Source organism: Meriones unguiculatus, chromosome 6 (assembly GCF_030254825.1).
Source record: "Meriones unguiculatus strain TT.TT164.6M chromosome 6, Bangor_MerUng_6.1, whole genome shotgun sequence".
Classification (NCBI taxonomy): Eukaryota; Metazoa; Chordata; class Mammalia; order Rodentia; family Muridae; genus Meriones; species Meriones unguiculatus.
In genome coordinates, this window is record NC_083354.1 from 45,220,344 (window position 1) to 45,237,818 (window position 17,475).

General features: G+C 45.3%; 1 protein-coding gene across 1 annotated transcript in view; it reads left to right on the forward strand.

Moving 5' to 3' along the window:
- Window positions 1-17,475, forward strand: part of Col6a5 (collagen type VI alpha 5 chain) — a 90,078-nt gene that overhangs the window by 50,315 nt on the left and 22,288 nt on the right. The window contains exons 25-34 of the mRNA XM_021639849.2: window positions 872-922; window positions 1,035-1,070; window positions 2,563-2,625; window positions 4,388-4,450; window positions 6,532-6,567; window positions 6,686-6,722; window positions 9,036-9,047; window positions 9,626-10,113; window positions 15,294-15,387; window positions 15,904-16,560. Of these exons, the coding sequence (XP_021495524.1) occupies window positions 872-922; window positions 1,035-1,070; window positions 2,563-2,625; window positions 4,388-4,450; window positions 6,532-6,567; window positions 6,686-6,722; window positions 9,036-9,047; window positions 9,626-10,113; window positions 15,294-15,387; window positions 15,904-16,560 (1,537 nt within the window). The remainder of the gene's footprint in view (window positions 1-871; window positions 923-1,034; window positions 1,071-2,562; window positions 2,626-4,387; window positions 4,451-6,531; window positions 6,568-6,685; window positions 6,723-9,035; window positions 9,048-9,625; window positions 10,114-15,293; window positions 15,388-15,903; window positions 16,561-17,475) is intronic.

The following is a 17,475-nucleotide window of genomic DNA, read 5'->3' on the forward strand; positions in this document are numbered from 1 at the left end:
GGAAAATTACAGTGATGAAGTAGCAATGAAATGACTTTATGGTTGGGGTCACCACAACATGAGGAACTCTATTAAAGGGCCACAGCATTCCGAAGGTTGAGAACCACTGTTTTAGGGTCTCCACACCAGCAACGGTTATTGTAACTTTTTCTCTTTCCTCTTTACTGTCGGCAAAAATGGTAACTCATTAATTGTTTCAGAGTCAGTTTTTTTTGATTACCGATGAGGACGAACAAATTTCTTCTGCTAGCATCTATTCACCATTTTAAGTTCTTTTTAAAAGAGAGTTACTTTTATTTTATCTATTAGTATGAGTACCAGTGTGTGTGTCTGTGCCCCACATACATGCCTTGTGCCTGTGGAGGCCAGAAGGCATCAGATTCCCTGCACCTGGAGCTGAAGATGCTTGTGAGCCGCCATGTGGGTGCTGGGAATGGAACCCAGATCCTCTGTAAGATCAGTCAGTGCTCTTAACTACTGAACTGTCTCTCCAGCCCCCATTTATAAGTCTTTGGTTGAATTCCTCAGTCATATTTTTTCTTAGATCAATTCCTAATTTTCCAGGTAAGAAATTGGTGAATGCACAAATCCAGAACAGTTATCCCTCTGCCTCCTGCAGTGGTTGTAGAGTGGAGCTGGCCAGAGAAGTAGGAGGGTCCACGCCAGGAAGGAGAGGGCTGGGCTTGCGGCTCAGTGGTGGAACATTGACCCAGCATACAAGAGGCTCTGGGTTCAATCCTCAGTACAGGGGAGAAGAGGCAACAGGAAGTGAGGACTCCCACCCTTACCTATAGCTCTTTTTCATAACACCGCAGCCTCTTCATCCAGATAGCTTCCGCGAAACTGACATGAACTGATGATGTGTTTACAGGGAGATTACGGCATCCCAGGCTACGGTCAGATGGGACGAAAAGGAATTAAGGTAAATATGCAGATCAATTGTTTTCTCAACTGATAAATCAAACCTAAATATACCGAGAAGAAATGAGGAAGCGGTCTGTTGACTTACGTATGTTCTCTGCTGAAAATTTCAGGGCCTGACAGGACTCCCTGGGGACCCAGGGCAGAAGGTGAGGTGCATACGAATTTCTTCTTTTGCCATTACTATGGCCTTTCTGAGAAAAGAGCTGAGTCTTTGGTCTGGGTACAGTGGGAAGTGGCGAGGTGTTGGTCAGCTGATTCCTCTGGGCTTACCTTAACCCTGTGATCAGAAAAGATCACATCCTGCCCTTGGTTACCTGCTTCACCCCAATGATCCATACCCCTACCTTGAACCCCAGCCTCCAGGCAACCTCTCTGGGTTAGTTCTCCAGCTTGGTGATCTCACTCACCACCTTAGTTATCGTTGCTAATCCAGCATTATTTTGGCTTCTGGTTCCTCTCACCTGAAAACCTTCACTTTCTTCTCAGTGGTCTCCTATTTCCATCTTCCTTCAGTTAGTAGACCCCAACCAACATGCTTACTGGTCTAATTATACTGCCTTCTTGGTCTAACATTTTCCAAATTCTTCATTGTCTATTAGATAATCTGTCTGCATGCTTACAGAAAGATTACGCCTGTAATGTCATCAGGAGCCGCCCTCATTACATCTGTGTAGACCAGGATTCTGTATTATGTGTTCCCAAACTCCAGAATGCCTTTGCCCCTGTAATGGCCCAACCAACAAGAGAAGTAGAGTACCTAAGGAATAAACTCCAGGAGAACATCCAAGTTTCAGGACATCTGAAATGTGTTCTTTGATGATGGATTACCTGACAAAACCAAAACCATCAAGTACAGTCTCTGTTCCTCCCGTATACTCTTAGATGTGTGGCCTTCCACTAGAGCAGGGTCAACATAACCAAGGTGGCACCCTTAGAGAAATGTGACTCTCCAGTTCCCAAAGGCTATCAACTGCCAATAGCTTTTTAGTTAGGGGCGGGACTTCCTGTCTACCCCCCTCCCACGCTGGGGTTTGTTCTGGCTTGAGTTTGAGCAGGTCTTGTGCATGCTGCCACAACTTTTAAGTAAGTTTTTAACCTTTAAAAATTTAGTGTGTAGGTAGTGGGGAGGGATGTTGATATAGGAGGGCCAGCATTGCTGATGTACGCCTTAAAATCGGGCTTTTTTTTTTTTCATGGATTCTAGGGGTTTGAACTCAGGACCTCAGCCTTGTGCCATTAGCACTTTTTACCAGCTGGAACATCTTCTTATGCCAAGCTTATTATTATTATTATTGCCTTCAACTTTTCCAGAAGTAACTCAGAGAACTAGGAAGTCATTAATACTTTTGGTAGTCAATACTTTATGTTTCCTAGCATAGTCTCTAGTTGTTTTAGCAACTGGATGGCCCCTGAATTGGTATTTATGTCTAAATACTCGTATTATTAGAGTATTGAAAATAGTTCTAATAATATCTACCTGTAACAATGGTTCAGTTCTACATTCATGTCAAGATGAATTTATTGTTGTATTAGCTTTCGTTATATAATGATTACAAGGTCAGTGTGAGTATTGATTACAGAGAAGTTTTAAATTCTTTCATAGCAAAGATTTTTGGCATCTTGATATATCTTAATCAGGGTGATGCTGGAGATCCTGGAATTCCTGGGGAGCCTGGACCCAAAGGATTCAAGGGATTGATTGTAAGTGGCCCATGATTGCAGAAAGAATAAGCACTTCTCTTGTTGACGTCTGCTTTTTCACTGTCATGGTAAATGTTGATCCAGTCCAAAGGCATCTTGAAAGCTACCAATGAGTCATGTGACTTTGGACCTATATTTCCCAAATATAAGAACCAAACCTAGCGACACACGTGGCCATTCGCGGTTCCATGAACTGGAAAGATTTTTAAGATTTCCAAACTGGTGACTGGTTGTTGAAATACCACTGCCTTGCAGTCTTTTGGAACTGAAGCTGGTATCCTCCCTGTGTCCCAGGGGGCTGTGTGAGGATTCTATTAGGGGGTGGAATGGAGTATTGTTTTAAGGGAGGGTACTGAGGTGTTCTAATTAGCAGAGCACAAAGACTTCGCCTTCTTAGGTACAAATGGCCGAGACAAGCATCCTTTGATTTTGAAGTCTGAGTGCTACGTCTCTGTTATTCCTGGGTGTGGAAGAGATGCAGTTCAGCAGGTCCTTTGCATTAGGCTGAATTTCTCAGTATCTTTTTATCACTTTGAGTTTGGGGAATAAACATAGTCAACTCACGTACCATCCTTGTGTGGGGGAAGTTATTTTTGTTATTTGATTTTAAAGTATTTGTTTTTTTTTTTTATTTTATTGAGGATAGATTTTTCTTTCATATAAGATATCCTGGTTGCCGTTTTCTCTCCCTCTACTCCTCTCAATTTCTTCCCACATCTTCTTCCATCTGAATCAGCCCTCTTTCTGCCACTCATTAGAAAACAAGTAGGCTTCTAAGGGAGTATACTATATAATATATGTAATTTAATATATATGATAAAACAAAAACAAACACATTTGGAATAATTTGGAATAAGGCAAAACAAACACACATATTTATTTATTTATGTGTGTGAGCATTTGTTTGCCTGTGTGCATGTGTACCACATATGTGCTCTTGGTGTTCCAAAGAGGGCATTGGATCATTTGGAGTTACAGAGAGTTGTGAGAGATGATGCTGGTATCAAGAATGAAACCTGGTTCCTCTGCAAGAACGGCAAAGGCTTTTAACCTGGGTCATCTCTCCGGCCCTTATTATTTGATCTAGATCAAATAATAAGAGGTTTTTACACAATCTTTTTTGGGCCATATTTTTCCCGTAGCATCAATTCCAGCTTATGACTAATTTAAATTTAAGTTTACAGCCAGGGTCAGAGCAATGTATGCCACTAAATAAAGCAGACAAGAGGAAAATGGATATTCACCAATGATGAAGAGTTGGTGGCTGGTGTTATGGGCAAGGAATTCACCTGATTTGATTAAACAGCTGTCTCTTATTTTTAATTAAATTATTATTCATTATCACCATTATTATTTATGATGCTAAGGATGGGACCCACACATTCTAGGCAAGCACTCTGACATAGACTCCCTCAGTCCAGCTGTTCTCTTAAAAACGAGTTTTGAGAAGTATAACATCTCATTTAAACTAAGATAATTGTAGGGCCAGAGAGATTGCTCAGAGGTTAAGAACACTTGCTGCTCTTGCAGAGGTCCTGAGTTCAGTCCCCAGCACCTACACAATGGCTCACAGCCATCTGTAACTCCAGTTCTAGGGGGTCTGATGCCAGCTTGCCTCTGTGGGCACTTGCGTGCACACGAGCTCTGTCTACAGATATAGGCAAAACACCAACACATATAAAATTAAATTCAATTAAACCCTGAGGTAGTCTCCATGGAGACAGGAAATGTAGAAACTACACCCGTGTGTTCCTGTTTTCAGCTCTCTCATGGCTTGAAAGGCGAGAGTGGACTTCAGGGGTCTCAAGGCCCTCCGGGACGGAGAGTGAGTATACGTGGGAACTGACTTTTGTACAGTGGTCTCAGGCATACCCCATGGAAAGGATGCATAATTTCTCGAAAGAGAAGCAAAGCACTGTGTTCCGGAAGCCATCATGGTGTCTCAGTCTATCGTCTTAATAATGAAGATGACATGCCCTGTTCTAGCTGAAAAGGTAGCTGTGTGATCAGAGGACCCAGAGCAAACACTGTAAAGTGTAGGCACAATGCAGATACTGTTACTGGGATTCATCACCGAAGCTTTTGTTGTAGGATGGGCTTGCCTGCGTTTCGTAGAGGTCTCCTGACAGAGTTCCAGCATGCGAAGCAGCCTGGTAGATAGAGTTTGCCAGAATCATTCTTGTTGCCTTTTTGGACTTTATTTGGGCTCTAGAGAGATTTGGCCCTGTAGAATATAACCACAACTTGCACTCTGGTCCCATGACAAGAGAAATGTCATCTCCGGAAGCATTCTCCTGCCAAGCCAGGCATGCCTCCTCAGCCTGACCTGCATCTGTTTTCGCTGCTTCTCATGTGGTTGATGATTCAGTGTCTCTCCTCTCCCAAGCAGAGAGTCAGGACAGAACTAAAAAAAAAAAAAAAAAAAAAAAAAACGGCCAGCACCTGCTACAAGGAGGGCACCCAGACAGCTCTGTAAGGAGTGCATGACACGCTTAATCTGCTTTAGGCACTGAAGAATTCTTCAGCTCGGGGTCTAGCAAAGCAAAACTAGTCGACAGTTTCTTGGCCAAATGACTCCATGGCAGAAAAAGATAACAGTTTGTAAAGGAGTCTCTGCTGAACGCATTAAGGAGTGGGCGAGTATGGTCATGTGGGCGAGAAGACTGAGTTACCTACCCGACCATTTTGCCACCCATCCACCAATCCATCTCTTCTCTGGGCTCCTCTCTTTTTCCAGGCTGTAAGGCTATAATTATGGTGTCCCAAATCTCATTCTTGTGCTTGGCTCAACTGGCCTGAATTGGGGCGTGGCCTTTGTCTCAGGTTCATGGTCTTAGCCTTTGTTAGGAACTTCCTTGGGGTCACTCTAATAGTTCTCTTGTGAGAGCATGTGTGTATGTGTGTTTAGAGTGTGTTATGTGTGTGTGTGTTGTGCGTGTGTGTCTGTGTGCATATGCTTGTGTGTACATCTGTGTACCCTATTCAGGCAGGACCCCATGGAGGTCAGGAGGGGCCTTGGATCCTCCAGAACTGGAGTTATGTATGGTTGTGAGCTGTCAGTGGGTGTTCACCATGTATCTGATTGTGTATAGGGCTACCTGCATGAATGTTTTCAGGGCTCCTTAGCACTGGACAGCCAATTGGTGTCCCCTCCCCCCCTTGGGGAGGACCATCCCTCCCTCTCCCAGTTTTCCTCAGGTGCCTATAATTCTTTGTAGAGGGCTGAGGCCTCATGGGCTATCCCCCATTCACTTTGGCATTCTATTGATTTCATGCTGCTCAGTCATACTTGAGCAATCATGCTAGTGAGCTAGTGGGTGTAGCCTCTGACATTATGAGGAGACACCATCTCACAGCAAACTCTTTCTCAGCTATTTTATATTCCTTTGTTCCCTGGGCTCATGTCATTTATGAGCTTAGCATGTACGCTCTTCTTTTGTGTAAATCTCATTTGCTTTGCAATTGCCTTTGATTCTTTTATATATACCTTGGCTTATTGCCTTTTGCATTTTAAGCACTTTGGTTCTTATATATATACTAAGGCTTATTGCCTTTTGCATTTTGATTTGTAAGATAATCTACCTCTTCCTGCTCAGTGCATCTGTGTCCTTTGTTCTACCCTGTGGAGAAAGTCTGCTGCTTACAACCGGGGAAAAAATTATTTTTTAAAGGACTGTTTAAGAGAAATTTCTTCTAAGGATTGCATCCTTGATACAAACCAAAGTGTAACACACCCTTGATGTGAATGGGAAAAGAGCATTGAAACTGACCCATCAGGCTCTACAGTTCTTTAAGCACCTTCTGTCATTTCTACTTCCAAAAAGGGGAGGGGGATTTAAATTACTAAAAATTTGTTATTAAACACTATAGTTCACAAATCAGTAACTTGTTCTTCTTCCCCCTTAGGGTCCTAAAGGCACAGCAGGGCAACCTGTGTATTCCGTAAGTATCTCTTTATTCATGAAAACAAACCCACTACCAGTTCAGTGGGAACTGAGCCTGCCCACCAGGAGGCCGCTATACTCATGCTTACTCTTTCCCTCTCTTTTAAACTTTCCAGTCCTGTGAACTGATCCAGTTCCTTCGGAAACACAGTCGTGAGTACCTGGGTGGTACGGTCAAGAATGTCAGTGGCTGGCGAGAACACTTGGGACTGGGTGTAGAGTGGGCCTGTGGGACCAGAAGGCTGAACTCTCTGGTGAAGAGCCTTTGTCATAGGATTGCCTTGGGCCTGGAGGGACATCTCACGTGTAAGGTGGAAGGAAAGGCATAAAAGGGGCTCATGAGGCATAATGCCTGTAGGAAGAGATATGCCTGTGAGAGGTAAGGCCAGCTCAAAGGCACATAGACCAGCTTCATCATTAATAGGACAACTATGAGTCACATGATGGAGGGCAGACTACTCAATGGATGGACTATAGGATGCAGGTTTAGCTGGGTAGTGATGTAACTATTTAAATATTGGAGTCACGCGTGTGGGCGGTCCTTGACATCACAGAGATAATGGCTTTCCCAAGGCTGTGAGACTAGAGAGACGAAAACTGAAGGGATGCACTTATAAAGGCGAGAAAGAAGAAGGGTCAAGGTGCACAGAATGGAATCCCAAATCTTCAAAATTGGAAGGGGACAGAGAGACAGATCTGAGCAGTTGGGGAGACATCTCAGTGCGGGGGACCACTTGAGTATGGGGTTTGGGTCGCCAGCATCGACATAAAAAGTTGCTAGGCACTTTGTGGGTGCACATAGCTGGGCCCACTGCACATACGCATGCACACAGGTAGGAGACCAGGAAGGAGGGGTAGTATGAAAGACATGGAGAGTTAGAAGTCTCCTCAGCACAGGAGAGGAGGCAAAAGACAGTAATGACAGGGTGCAGGAGTGATCAGTTTCTCTAGACATCACCAGCCTTCTCATGGAAACCAAAAGTCTTCCCCGGGAAGACCCCGGGGTGAGTGGAGGGTAGTCACTGGATAGTTTGAGACTTGGAGGGAGAATTGTTCAGCATTGATTGAAAGGAGCCAGCCAGTAGTTCCCTGGGGAAAGGGTAGGTAAGTGCATCATCTGACAGAGTGTACCGGTAACTAGCACCAAGATCCTGCTTGTAGAAGAAAAGTGAAAGTTGAGTGGCAGGCTGCTATGGCTTCGTAGAAGGTATCACCAAGGCTATTTTGAGGCTGGACCCTGCTCTCAAATCTGTGGACTCCCTGCCCTGCACCAGCTCCTTTTCACCTAGGACCAGAGCCAAGTTCTAAACTGGTGGTTGGGACCTTCCGCTGAGAATAAAAGTGATCTAGGAAGGTGGGGGTGAGGTGGGAGGGAGCGGAAGAGGATAGGAAATGGACCATGAAGCTGAAAATGGCTAGTGCTTTGAGGGGAGCTCTAGAAGAAGAGTTTCAGGAAAATAAACCCAGTAAAAGCGTGAAGTGATTTCTCCCAAAGTCACCCCATTTTGATAGACTCAAACCTAGCATGTCTCACGGGGCTGAAGTCAATACATGGAGAGATGTTTTCAGCCTCGGGATACGGAGATTATAGATTACGTGTGCTGTCTGATGGCTGGGGGCATCTCAGTGACCACAAGAGTAAGACATACACAAGGAGTTAGGGCTGCTGTGAAGGCCCATGGGCCAGGACAGCCAGGACAGCCAGGACAGCAGAACCGAAGGCGGCTTGTCGCCAGTGCTAACGAACTTAACAAAACAAAATCGGAATGATTCATTCTCTTCCTAGGAATTGAGTCAACTGAACATGGGTACTGTCAGGCCCTTGGTTTATTAAAGATCTTCCAGCACTTTCCTTGATGTGCCTTAGATTTACAGAGTAAGGCCAGCTGCTGGTCTGCTCATAGAAATCCATGGGGAACCCGTTGGAAGAAAAAAAAAATTAATCAGAGACAAAGTTCATTTGAAAATCCCTGCCCTCCATGGTTCTACCAATCGAGGATCCCGAGGCATTCATCAGGAAAGAAAACCAGACCCCATATTTTAGCTTCTGCTGAACGAGTCTCCGAAGGCTCGAAGACGAGAGACAAAGCAAATTGGATTTCAGCTATCTGGCCGTTTAATCGGAGCCTCATCTATTCTGCTGCTGACAAGTCGTCAGCCTTTCGACTTCAGCTACAATTCGGCTGAAGTCAGCCAGCTCTAGCTCACAGGGGGAAATGGTCAGAAATGCTCCCAAATGAACCCGGTTCTGTGGACAGCTCCCCCATCCTGTTAACCATGGCTTCCTATAACGCAGACATTAGTCTCATTATCAACCACCGAGATCTTCAGTTTGGCTGGGATACTATCATTTAGGGTTTTGTTGTTGTTGTTTGGTTCACGCTCCAAAAACATAATGGGTTCATCTCTCTTTCTCTCTCTCTCTCTCTCTCTCTCTCTCTCTCTCTCTCTCTCTCTCTTTAACAGCCTGTTGGAAAGGTGAGTTTTCTGACCATACTCCTCTTGGTGAGATAGCTACTGTATTTTGACCAATGTGAAGAAAGCCCTCCTCCCCCAGGAAAAAGACCCTTATGCCTTCTAAGCAGACGTTTCTCTTCTGAGTGACTGTTCCCTGTCGGTGTCATGGTTTTGACCTGAGTGTCAGCAGTGCCCGCACAGTCCCTCACACTGTTGACCTATCTAGGACTCACCACAGTTTTCCACTCGACATTTTACAGAGTAGCTCCTGTCTTTCTGGGGTGAGGAAAGAGGGGTGGAAGATTCTTCTAACTCATCTGTACTGTCTCCAACAACACTGGCTTCTTGGATGTGCCGCCCTTTGGCCCACATCCTTGCCTGGCATTTCACAGAATGCTACCATGTATAAACCTTACCCTGCCAGGGGATGGTCTTGTTGGGGCCCACACTGCAGTCAGGATGCCTGAGTCCTTAGATCCCCGGATGACAGCCCCTGAGGCCTGGCCTCACCTTGTCTGAACCAGCCTCACTGGTGTAAAGGGTATGGGAATGGCTGTGATCTGGTGAAATCTCAATGTTTTTGCTCTTTGTTTTCATAGAAAAGTGTCCCGTGTACCCAACAGAGCTGGTATTTGCTCTGGACCAGTCCTCTGGTGTCACAGAAAGGAGGTTTAATGAAACGAGAGACATCGTCACTTCCATTGTGAAGGACCTTGACGTCAGGGAAACCAACTGCCCGGTGGGCGCACGGGTGGCAGTGGTTTCCTACGACTCAGACACCGGCTATCTCATCCGCGGGTCTGACTACCGCAGCAAGGGGCATCTCCTGCAGCTTCTCTCCCAGATAAAATACCAAGCCCCCCAGAAGGCCGGGGACATTGGCAGCGCAATGAGGTTTGTGGCCCGCAACGTCTTCAAGCGCACGTCTCCGGGAACCAACGCCAGGAGAGTTGCCGTGTTCTTCAGCAATGGCCAGGCAGACAATAGAGGGTCCATCCTCACGGCCGCCATGGAACTCAGCGCCCTGGATATCAGCCTTGCGGTCTTTGCTTATAACGAAGGAGTTTTCCTTGACGAGGCTTTTGGGGTAAGAGTGGCACAGAGTTGGGCAGGGGAGAGTTGGGGAGGGGCCGTCTCTTGGTAATCCCCTTGCAGTTCTGAATGACTCAGTAGCAGTGGCAGACAGTTTGTTTGATTCTGTTATGTGCCAGGCCCCGGATCTAGAGCTTCATGTCTGTGCTCACATAGCCACAAGTCACTGAAGTCCATGTGTATGCCATGTCCATGCTAAAACTCAGAGAACAGAGGCCCGGAGCATCCTCCTAACAGATCCACGTCTACATAGCTACTAGGTGCCTAAGAGGTATTAACTCAGTCCGTCTGAAATAAAGGCGTGTGAGTGGGTGGTTTCCTGGTCCTCTGATGTCTAGGACTTCCTGGAATAGCCCCCTGCTCACTCTTGTCTCATAGGGCAATGAGTCACCTGTAGTGGAAAAAGCTCAGGGGAGCTCGGAGCCCCTAAGATGGTACAAGATGCTTAAGATACATGAATATTTTCCCCTAAAGCTGTTCTTTTATTTTTGGACCCACTTATGTTGTTAAAGGAATCTATGTTCCTTCCTCTTGCTTTCTTATCCCAAACAAAACAAACTACTTAAAAAAAAAAATACCCAAACTGCTTATCACCTTCACCTATTGTCCATTGACTTTTCAATGTATTGAGTAACGCGTGTGTATGTGTGTGTCTCTGTGTGTGTGTGTTATTAGCTTCCTCGTATCTGACAAAGTACCGGACAAGAAGCGACTTAAGGGACAAAGGGTTCATTTTGGCTTGTGGGTCAGGAAGGATGCAGGGTGGGGGAGCCTGAGGCAGCTGGGCAGCCCCGCATCTGCAGTAAGGAAGATGACAGGAAGTGGGGCTCAGCATTACAGCCCACCCCCAGTGGCTCCTTTCTTCTAGTTGACCTTTACCTCATGGAGGTTCAACAGCCTTACAGAACACCACCACCAGCTGGGGGCCCAGTGTTCAAACACAGGATCCAGGGGGGTAACACCTCACATTCAAACCGCAACAGGTTCTGGGGCTGGGTGGAGCCCTCTCATTGCTCAGGAGGCTGTGAAGATCTCTTCATATGCGCGAAGCTCCATAATAAAAGGGGAAAGGGAGTCAGCTCGCTCCTGACCCCCTCCCCAGACACACAGATACACACATAGAGACACACACGCACAGGCACATGTACACACATTTTATGCAAGTAGGAGCCACAAAAGTCCCTGACAAAAAGGATCTTAGAAGCCACGGTCTCCTGGTTCTTGGTTTCCCTTCCCAAGCTTTCTTGATTTGGCAGTTTTGTTCTCTGCAAGAAACGAGTGGCATCTCGCTCTGAGAGCCATATCCAATTCTAGAACAGGAGGAACCTGAAGGATGTCAGATTCAATTTATAGTCTCTGCTGGGACCATGCCCAACCCCCATGAAGGCCTCAGCATGGAAGCAGCACCTGTGTGTCTGTTCTTTGCGACTTTGGGTTTTTATATGTGTTTAAAATTTTTTTTTTTACCACTATGAGGGGCTGGAGAGATGACTCATTAGTGAAGAGCACATACTGCTCTTGCAGAGGACCTGAGTTCAGTTCACCCATGTGAGGAAACTCTTAACCACCTGCTACTCCAACTCCGGGGTATCGGGGACCTCCAGCTCCCGAAGGCGTTTGCACTCAAGTACCCACACCCACACACAGATACATATAATTAACATAACAAAACCACTATTATTATTTTATACCGAGGTGATAAAGAGCATCCCATTGTTATAACTAGTATTTCTGTGTGAAGAGAAAACATTTTTATGTGTTTTTTTTTTTTTTTTGGTCGTTTTCATTTTTCTGAGCCACCTCACATTCCTCATATCATTTTAAAATAGCTTCTTTTGACAAATCTATTTGAAAACACTGCCTCATCCTTTTTATCTCTGGGATATGCCTCAACTGGAAACCAAATTTGCTGCATCCCCCTGGTGTTCCAGAAATTTATAAGAATGTTGCAGGTTTTAGATCCAAGCTCTAAAAGGCTGCTCTTCTCGTGGAGCTCCCTCCCATGAGTTGGACAGAATGAGCAGTTATTAAGTTCCCAGGCATTCCCTAAAGTGTTGCAGTTTCATTCTTGCCAGAGACTCCCTGGCTACTATAGATCATTTGCTCCTTTCCGTCAAATTGTTCTAATCAAGAGAGGAAAAACGCAGTTTACCTGGTCCAACTTCTTACTTTACTTATGACCCTATTTCTTAGCTCCCCATACAGTGATTTCTTAGGGAAAATTGTCTTGTTTGCTGAACGCAACACTTATTGCATAGTTTTTCACCCCTTCTCCCTTCCCCTCTCTTTCTCCTTCTCTCCCTCCCTCTCCTCCTCTCCCTTCTGTCTGTCTCCTTCTCTTCCTCTTTCCCCATTTCTCCCTCTTTTCATCCCCTCTTCTGTTACATCCCCCCTCCCTCTGTTTCTCTCCCACTGTATGTTTCTCTCTCACCTTGATATGTTGTTTAAGTTGGGTTCATGGACTGAAGAAATGATCTAAGCTTCACCATCCTAGGAGCTGAGATCAGGCACAGACAACACCTGGCTCTTATGTTCTCTCCTGAAACACATCCTAGTCACATTTTATCCCTGACGCTGCCTGCAAAGCACTCTTTTTCAGTCTACTGTATTCTCACTATTTCTGTACCCGGGGCTGGTTCCCACGCTCTGCCCACACAACTATTAGCAATGTAAGACACCTGTTGACCCTGTATTTCCTTGGAAACATTTTCCCCCACACTAATCCAGCACATGTTACAAGAACAAATGTCTTCTCACCTCGGATAGCCCACCAGCAACAAACCAAAATATCAGCTCCACCCACATCCAGCTTAGCGAACCAATGAAATGTGGGCTTACCTACAGATGCATGGAATAAGTGAGGGCTGCGGGGCTTGAATTTAGAAAGAAAAGGCTATTATAGGCTCAGTATTTGAGCCCTTGGTCCCCAGCTAGTGGCACTGTTTGGGGAGGCTGTGGAACCTTCAGGAAGTGTGCCCTCACTGGGGGGAAGCATGTCAGCCTGTAGTTTGCTGTTTCCTGTGCTTGGGGCCAGAAATGTGGTCTCTCGGCCTCTTGCTGCTGCTGCCCTCTTCTTCCTGTTTGCAGCCATCTCTCCTCACTGCTGTGGACTCCAATCCTCCGGGAACCATCGGCCAGAGAATCTAAGTTGCTTCTGGTCGTGGTATTCTATCACAGCAACAAAACCTAACTACTACAAGGGATTCGTCATAGGAGTATGGGAGGAAGAATTACGTACATAGTGGGATGTGGATGAAAACCTCAAACTGTGCATCACGAAGCAGTCTCACCCACGTATAGATGAATACACTTCCATGACTGCATAGATGAGGTTCCTGCTCAGCCTATGCCAGCACCTCCCTCAGCTGTATGCAGCCGGGGCAGAATTAAAAACAACCAGAGTGGGAAATGAAGGCAGAAGTGTCTGGAATCTGTGGTGAGGGTCTAAGGACCCTCCTGACCTCCTCCTCCCATGAAGAAGGTCAGAGCCTTGGAAGCTTTGGAGGAGTCTCTTTTGAGTAATCCCAGATGTTCTGACTAAGATGGATATGAGTGTTACATTGATGGTCAGCGGTCCACAGCATGTCATCTTTCTGGGCATCCTCTTACCTGGTTGGCTGATCCTTCTCAGCTTCTCTTTCTCTCTTACTTTCTAGGTGAATTTCATTTAAATGGTACCCATCATGTCCCATCCTTCCTACCCAACTCTGTTTCGAAAGGAAATTATCGCTCAACATACAGACAATTTACTTACTTTTATGTTTGTGATGGGTCTACCCCACTAGGACATAATGCAGACATGTTTTATCTGTTCATTTCAATACCCCCAACATCAAAACTGTACCTATAACATTGTTGGCATCTGATGCATGTTTGTTGGATGCATGAATAAATGAACGCAGAGCACGTGGTTCAGTCCTGTGAATCAAGTCCTTGGTTCACAAAGTGAGCTTGTAATCTCTAGCTGTGGGACCAAACATGGTCAACTGTACCATGTTTGGTCACACCTCAGTGTCCAATTTCATAGGAGTAAAAGGAGTAACACACAACTCTCATCCTAAGGCTGAAATGTTTACAAGTATTTTTATACACTCGGCACTTTACAGAAAGGCAGAGGGAGTGGCTTTTCTCCTCCTTCTGTGAGTGGAGGGAAGAGGGAAACCAGCCCTGAATATTGCTGTGGGTTAAGGCATAGCCTCTTCACCGTCTGGGAATGGTATGTTCCTTTTATTGGGATAATAGCATCTGCTTCACATAGGAACACAAAAATAAGTGTCCCCAAATTAGGTACCGACTCAATTGATGAACGAACATCGCGTGTTGCCCATTTTGGTGAACATTAAAGCAAAACAGTAATCAAGAAACAGATGGAGAGAGAAAGGGGGTGGTCAGTCATAGAGAGATGAGGAATGACGGAGAAGTTACAAGCAAGAACTCTGAATAAACACAATACCTTCCGTCGATTGCCATTTGAGATAAACTTCACTGGAGTTTGTGATTGGAAAGGTCCTTGTGACATCAGCAAGATGAACCTTTTTGATGGAGCACCGTAGAGGTGGTTCTGGTAATCATCACCTGAAGTGACTGGTGGAAACCTATGAATAAAAATTTTCTGAAGGGCCCAACTTTAGAAGCTGGTGATAGGTGTATCCATCATGTGTCACATAGGAACATGTTAAAATTAACTCGGCATTGCAGTCATGGGAATGAGATGTTAAGCCTGGGGTAGGGAGATAGCCTGGCAGTGAAGAGCTTTCTCTACTCTTTCAGAGGACATGGGTTTGCTGTCCACTGTCTACACAGTGACTCATAACCATTTGTAATTCCACTCCTAGGGGCCCCAGTGCTCCCTTCTGGCCCCAAGAACACCAAGCATGCATGCAGCACAGACAGACATTCAGGCAAAGTATCCAAACACATTAAAAGGAAAATCCTTGCCATAAAATACATAAAATAGGCATCCCGATGGTGTGAGTTTGTGTGTGTGTGTGTGTATAGAGAGAGAGAGAGAGAGACAGACAGACAGAGACAGACTGGATAAATCAAAAGATTATAATGTAAAGTTATAGTGATAGTGGACATTTTTTAAGCTTTTTCTCATGATTAGCACATAATAATTTCTTGATAAAGGCTTAAATTACAAAAGCAACATTTGCTTCTTTTTTTTTAATGCAGTTTGATGACACTGGGACATTTCAAGTGATTCCGGTTCCTCCACTTGGAGATTACGAGCCACAGGAAATGCTTCGACGCTGCACACTTTGCTACGGTAAGATTGATGGGAAGGGTTGGCTGCGCAGGAGGCACAGTCGATGCCTGCTGAGGTATCGAATTGGGCACTAGTGAGAGATTTCTATTTACGATAGTGGTTCTATTTTCAGCTTTCCAGTTTGGGAAAATGCACTATGTCAGGATTCCAATCTCTAATGTTTATAGAGTTTCTGTAGAATGTGGAAACTGGTGTAGTCTCTCCCGGAACACTGTTGTAGTTGTGTTGAGAGGAGCCTCTAAACTACTGAAAATACCTTCTGCATGAGTTTAAACATGATTGTGGACTTCAGAGACACATGCCACCTAAATCTGTTTCCAACATAGCCATAGCCCTCCCCTCCCCTCCCCCTCCCTGTCCTTAGCTGCTAGTTGCCACAACAGTTCTCGGACATTGACCACTTCTTGTTAATTTAAATGATGTGAAACAGAAGTATTGATAAGATCATTAATTCTCAGAAGCTCTCGGTGTCTTGTGCTGGTACTGATCCCATGATGCACCTCTCTGTGTTTTCAGACAAGTGTTTTCCAAATACCTGTGCGGAAGAGCCTGCCTTTCCTGAAAATTCATACATGGATGTAGCTTTCCTCTTAGACAATTCCCGTAACATAGCCAACGATGACTTCCAAGCCATGAAAGGATTGGTGAGCTCAGTGATTGACAACTTCCACATCACGTCAAACCCGTCAGCCCCCAACTCTGGTGACCGGGTTGCTTTGCTGAGCTATCCTCCCTCAGAGAGTTCCAAAAGGAAGGGCAGGGTGAAGACAGAGTTTGCATTTACAACCTACGACGACCAGTCCGTCATGAAGAACTACATCCACACTTCCCTCCAGCAGCTAAACGGAGAGGCCACCATTGGTCTTGCCCTACAGTGGGCCATGGAGGATCTCTTCCTAGGAGCCCCCAGTCCAAGAAAACACAAGGTCATCATTGTGATTTCAGCTGGAGAAAACCACGAGGAGAAGGAATTCTTGAGGACAGTGGCTTTGAGGGCCAAATGTCAAGGCTATGTCATTTTTGTGATTTCTCTGGGCTCCACACAGAGAGACGAGATGGAAGAATTAGCCAGCTACCCACTGGACCACCATCTGATACAGCTTGGGAGGATGTACAAGCCAGATCTGAGTTATATCGTCAAGTTCCTGAAGCCATTTGTGTACTTTGTCAGACGTACGTCATTGTTTGCTTTCTTTTGTTTTAACAGAGTATTGTTTGGCAGTAGTATTGATAACCTAAGATTGATCTTATTAGATTTATAACTAATCAAAATATATAAATTAGGTAGTGACTGGGGCAAAATTGGTACATCCCCTGAATGTATCCTGATTATGCCTTGGGTATAAGATGGTCAGACCTTGCTATGATAGAACATCTCTTGCCCAAATCTGTGTAGTGGAAATCACGGAGTGACTGGTGGTCTCCTGAGCTGTCTTTGTACAACCTGAAGAAGTCCTAACAGCTTTTAGAAAGGAGGGTTGAAGCATTTAAATGAGTTCATTTCCCAGTCTTTGCATGTAGCGGGGAGCTGTGTGAGGATGTGGTAATACCAAGCATGTCCCATAGGGATTCTAAAACCCTGGAGGCAGCGCCTGTTCACAAGGGCTGGGGCGGAGCCTGAGACCGTTGGTCATAGGTGCCTGAGTAATGCCAGTACTGTGGTTCACAGACCACACTTTAAGCACCATGACTACAGCCCAACATGCTGCAATGGGATGTCCATTGGCTTCGAGCCAGCCCACAAAGTGACCCTTGAGGCGCCAAGTTCAAAGACTGAGAGTAAGCACTACACAGCTTTTTAAAGGACCTCGACAATGATTGCTGGAGCACAACAGTGTGTGATCGGTGGACCCTGTCTTACCGGAAATGATAGATAGCAACAGTGTCAGCCTGCCGGGGTTTAGAAATAGCACCTCTCTTTGTGTAGGGTGGGGAGTGGGAGGGTGTATGTGTGGGTGGGTGTTTGTGATATTTTTGTCTCCAGGACATAGTTGGAAATGTCTGGGGCAGTTTTCTGATTCTTACAACTTGCAAGTATGATTAACATCAAGTAGGTAGAAGCTAAAGAAGCCTTTACTATTCTACGAT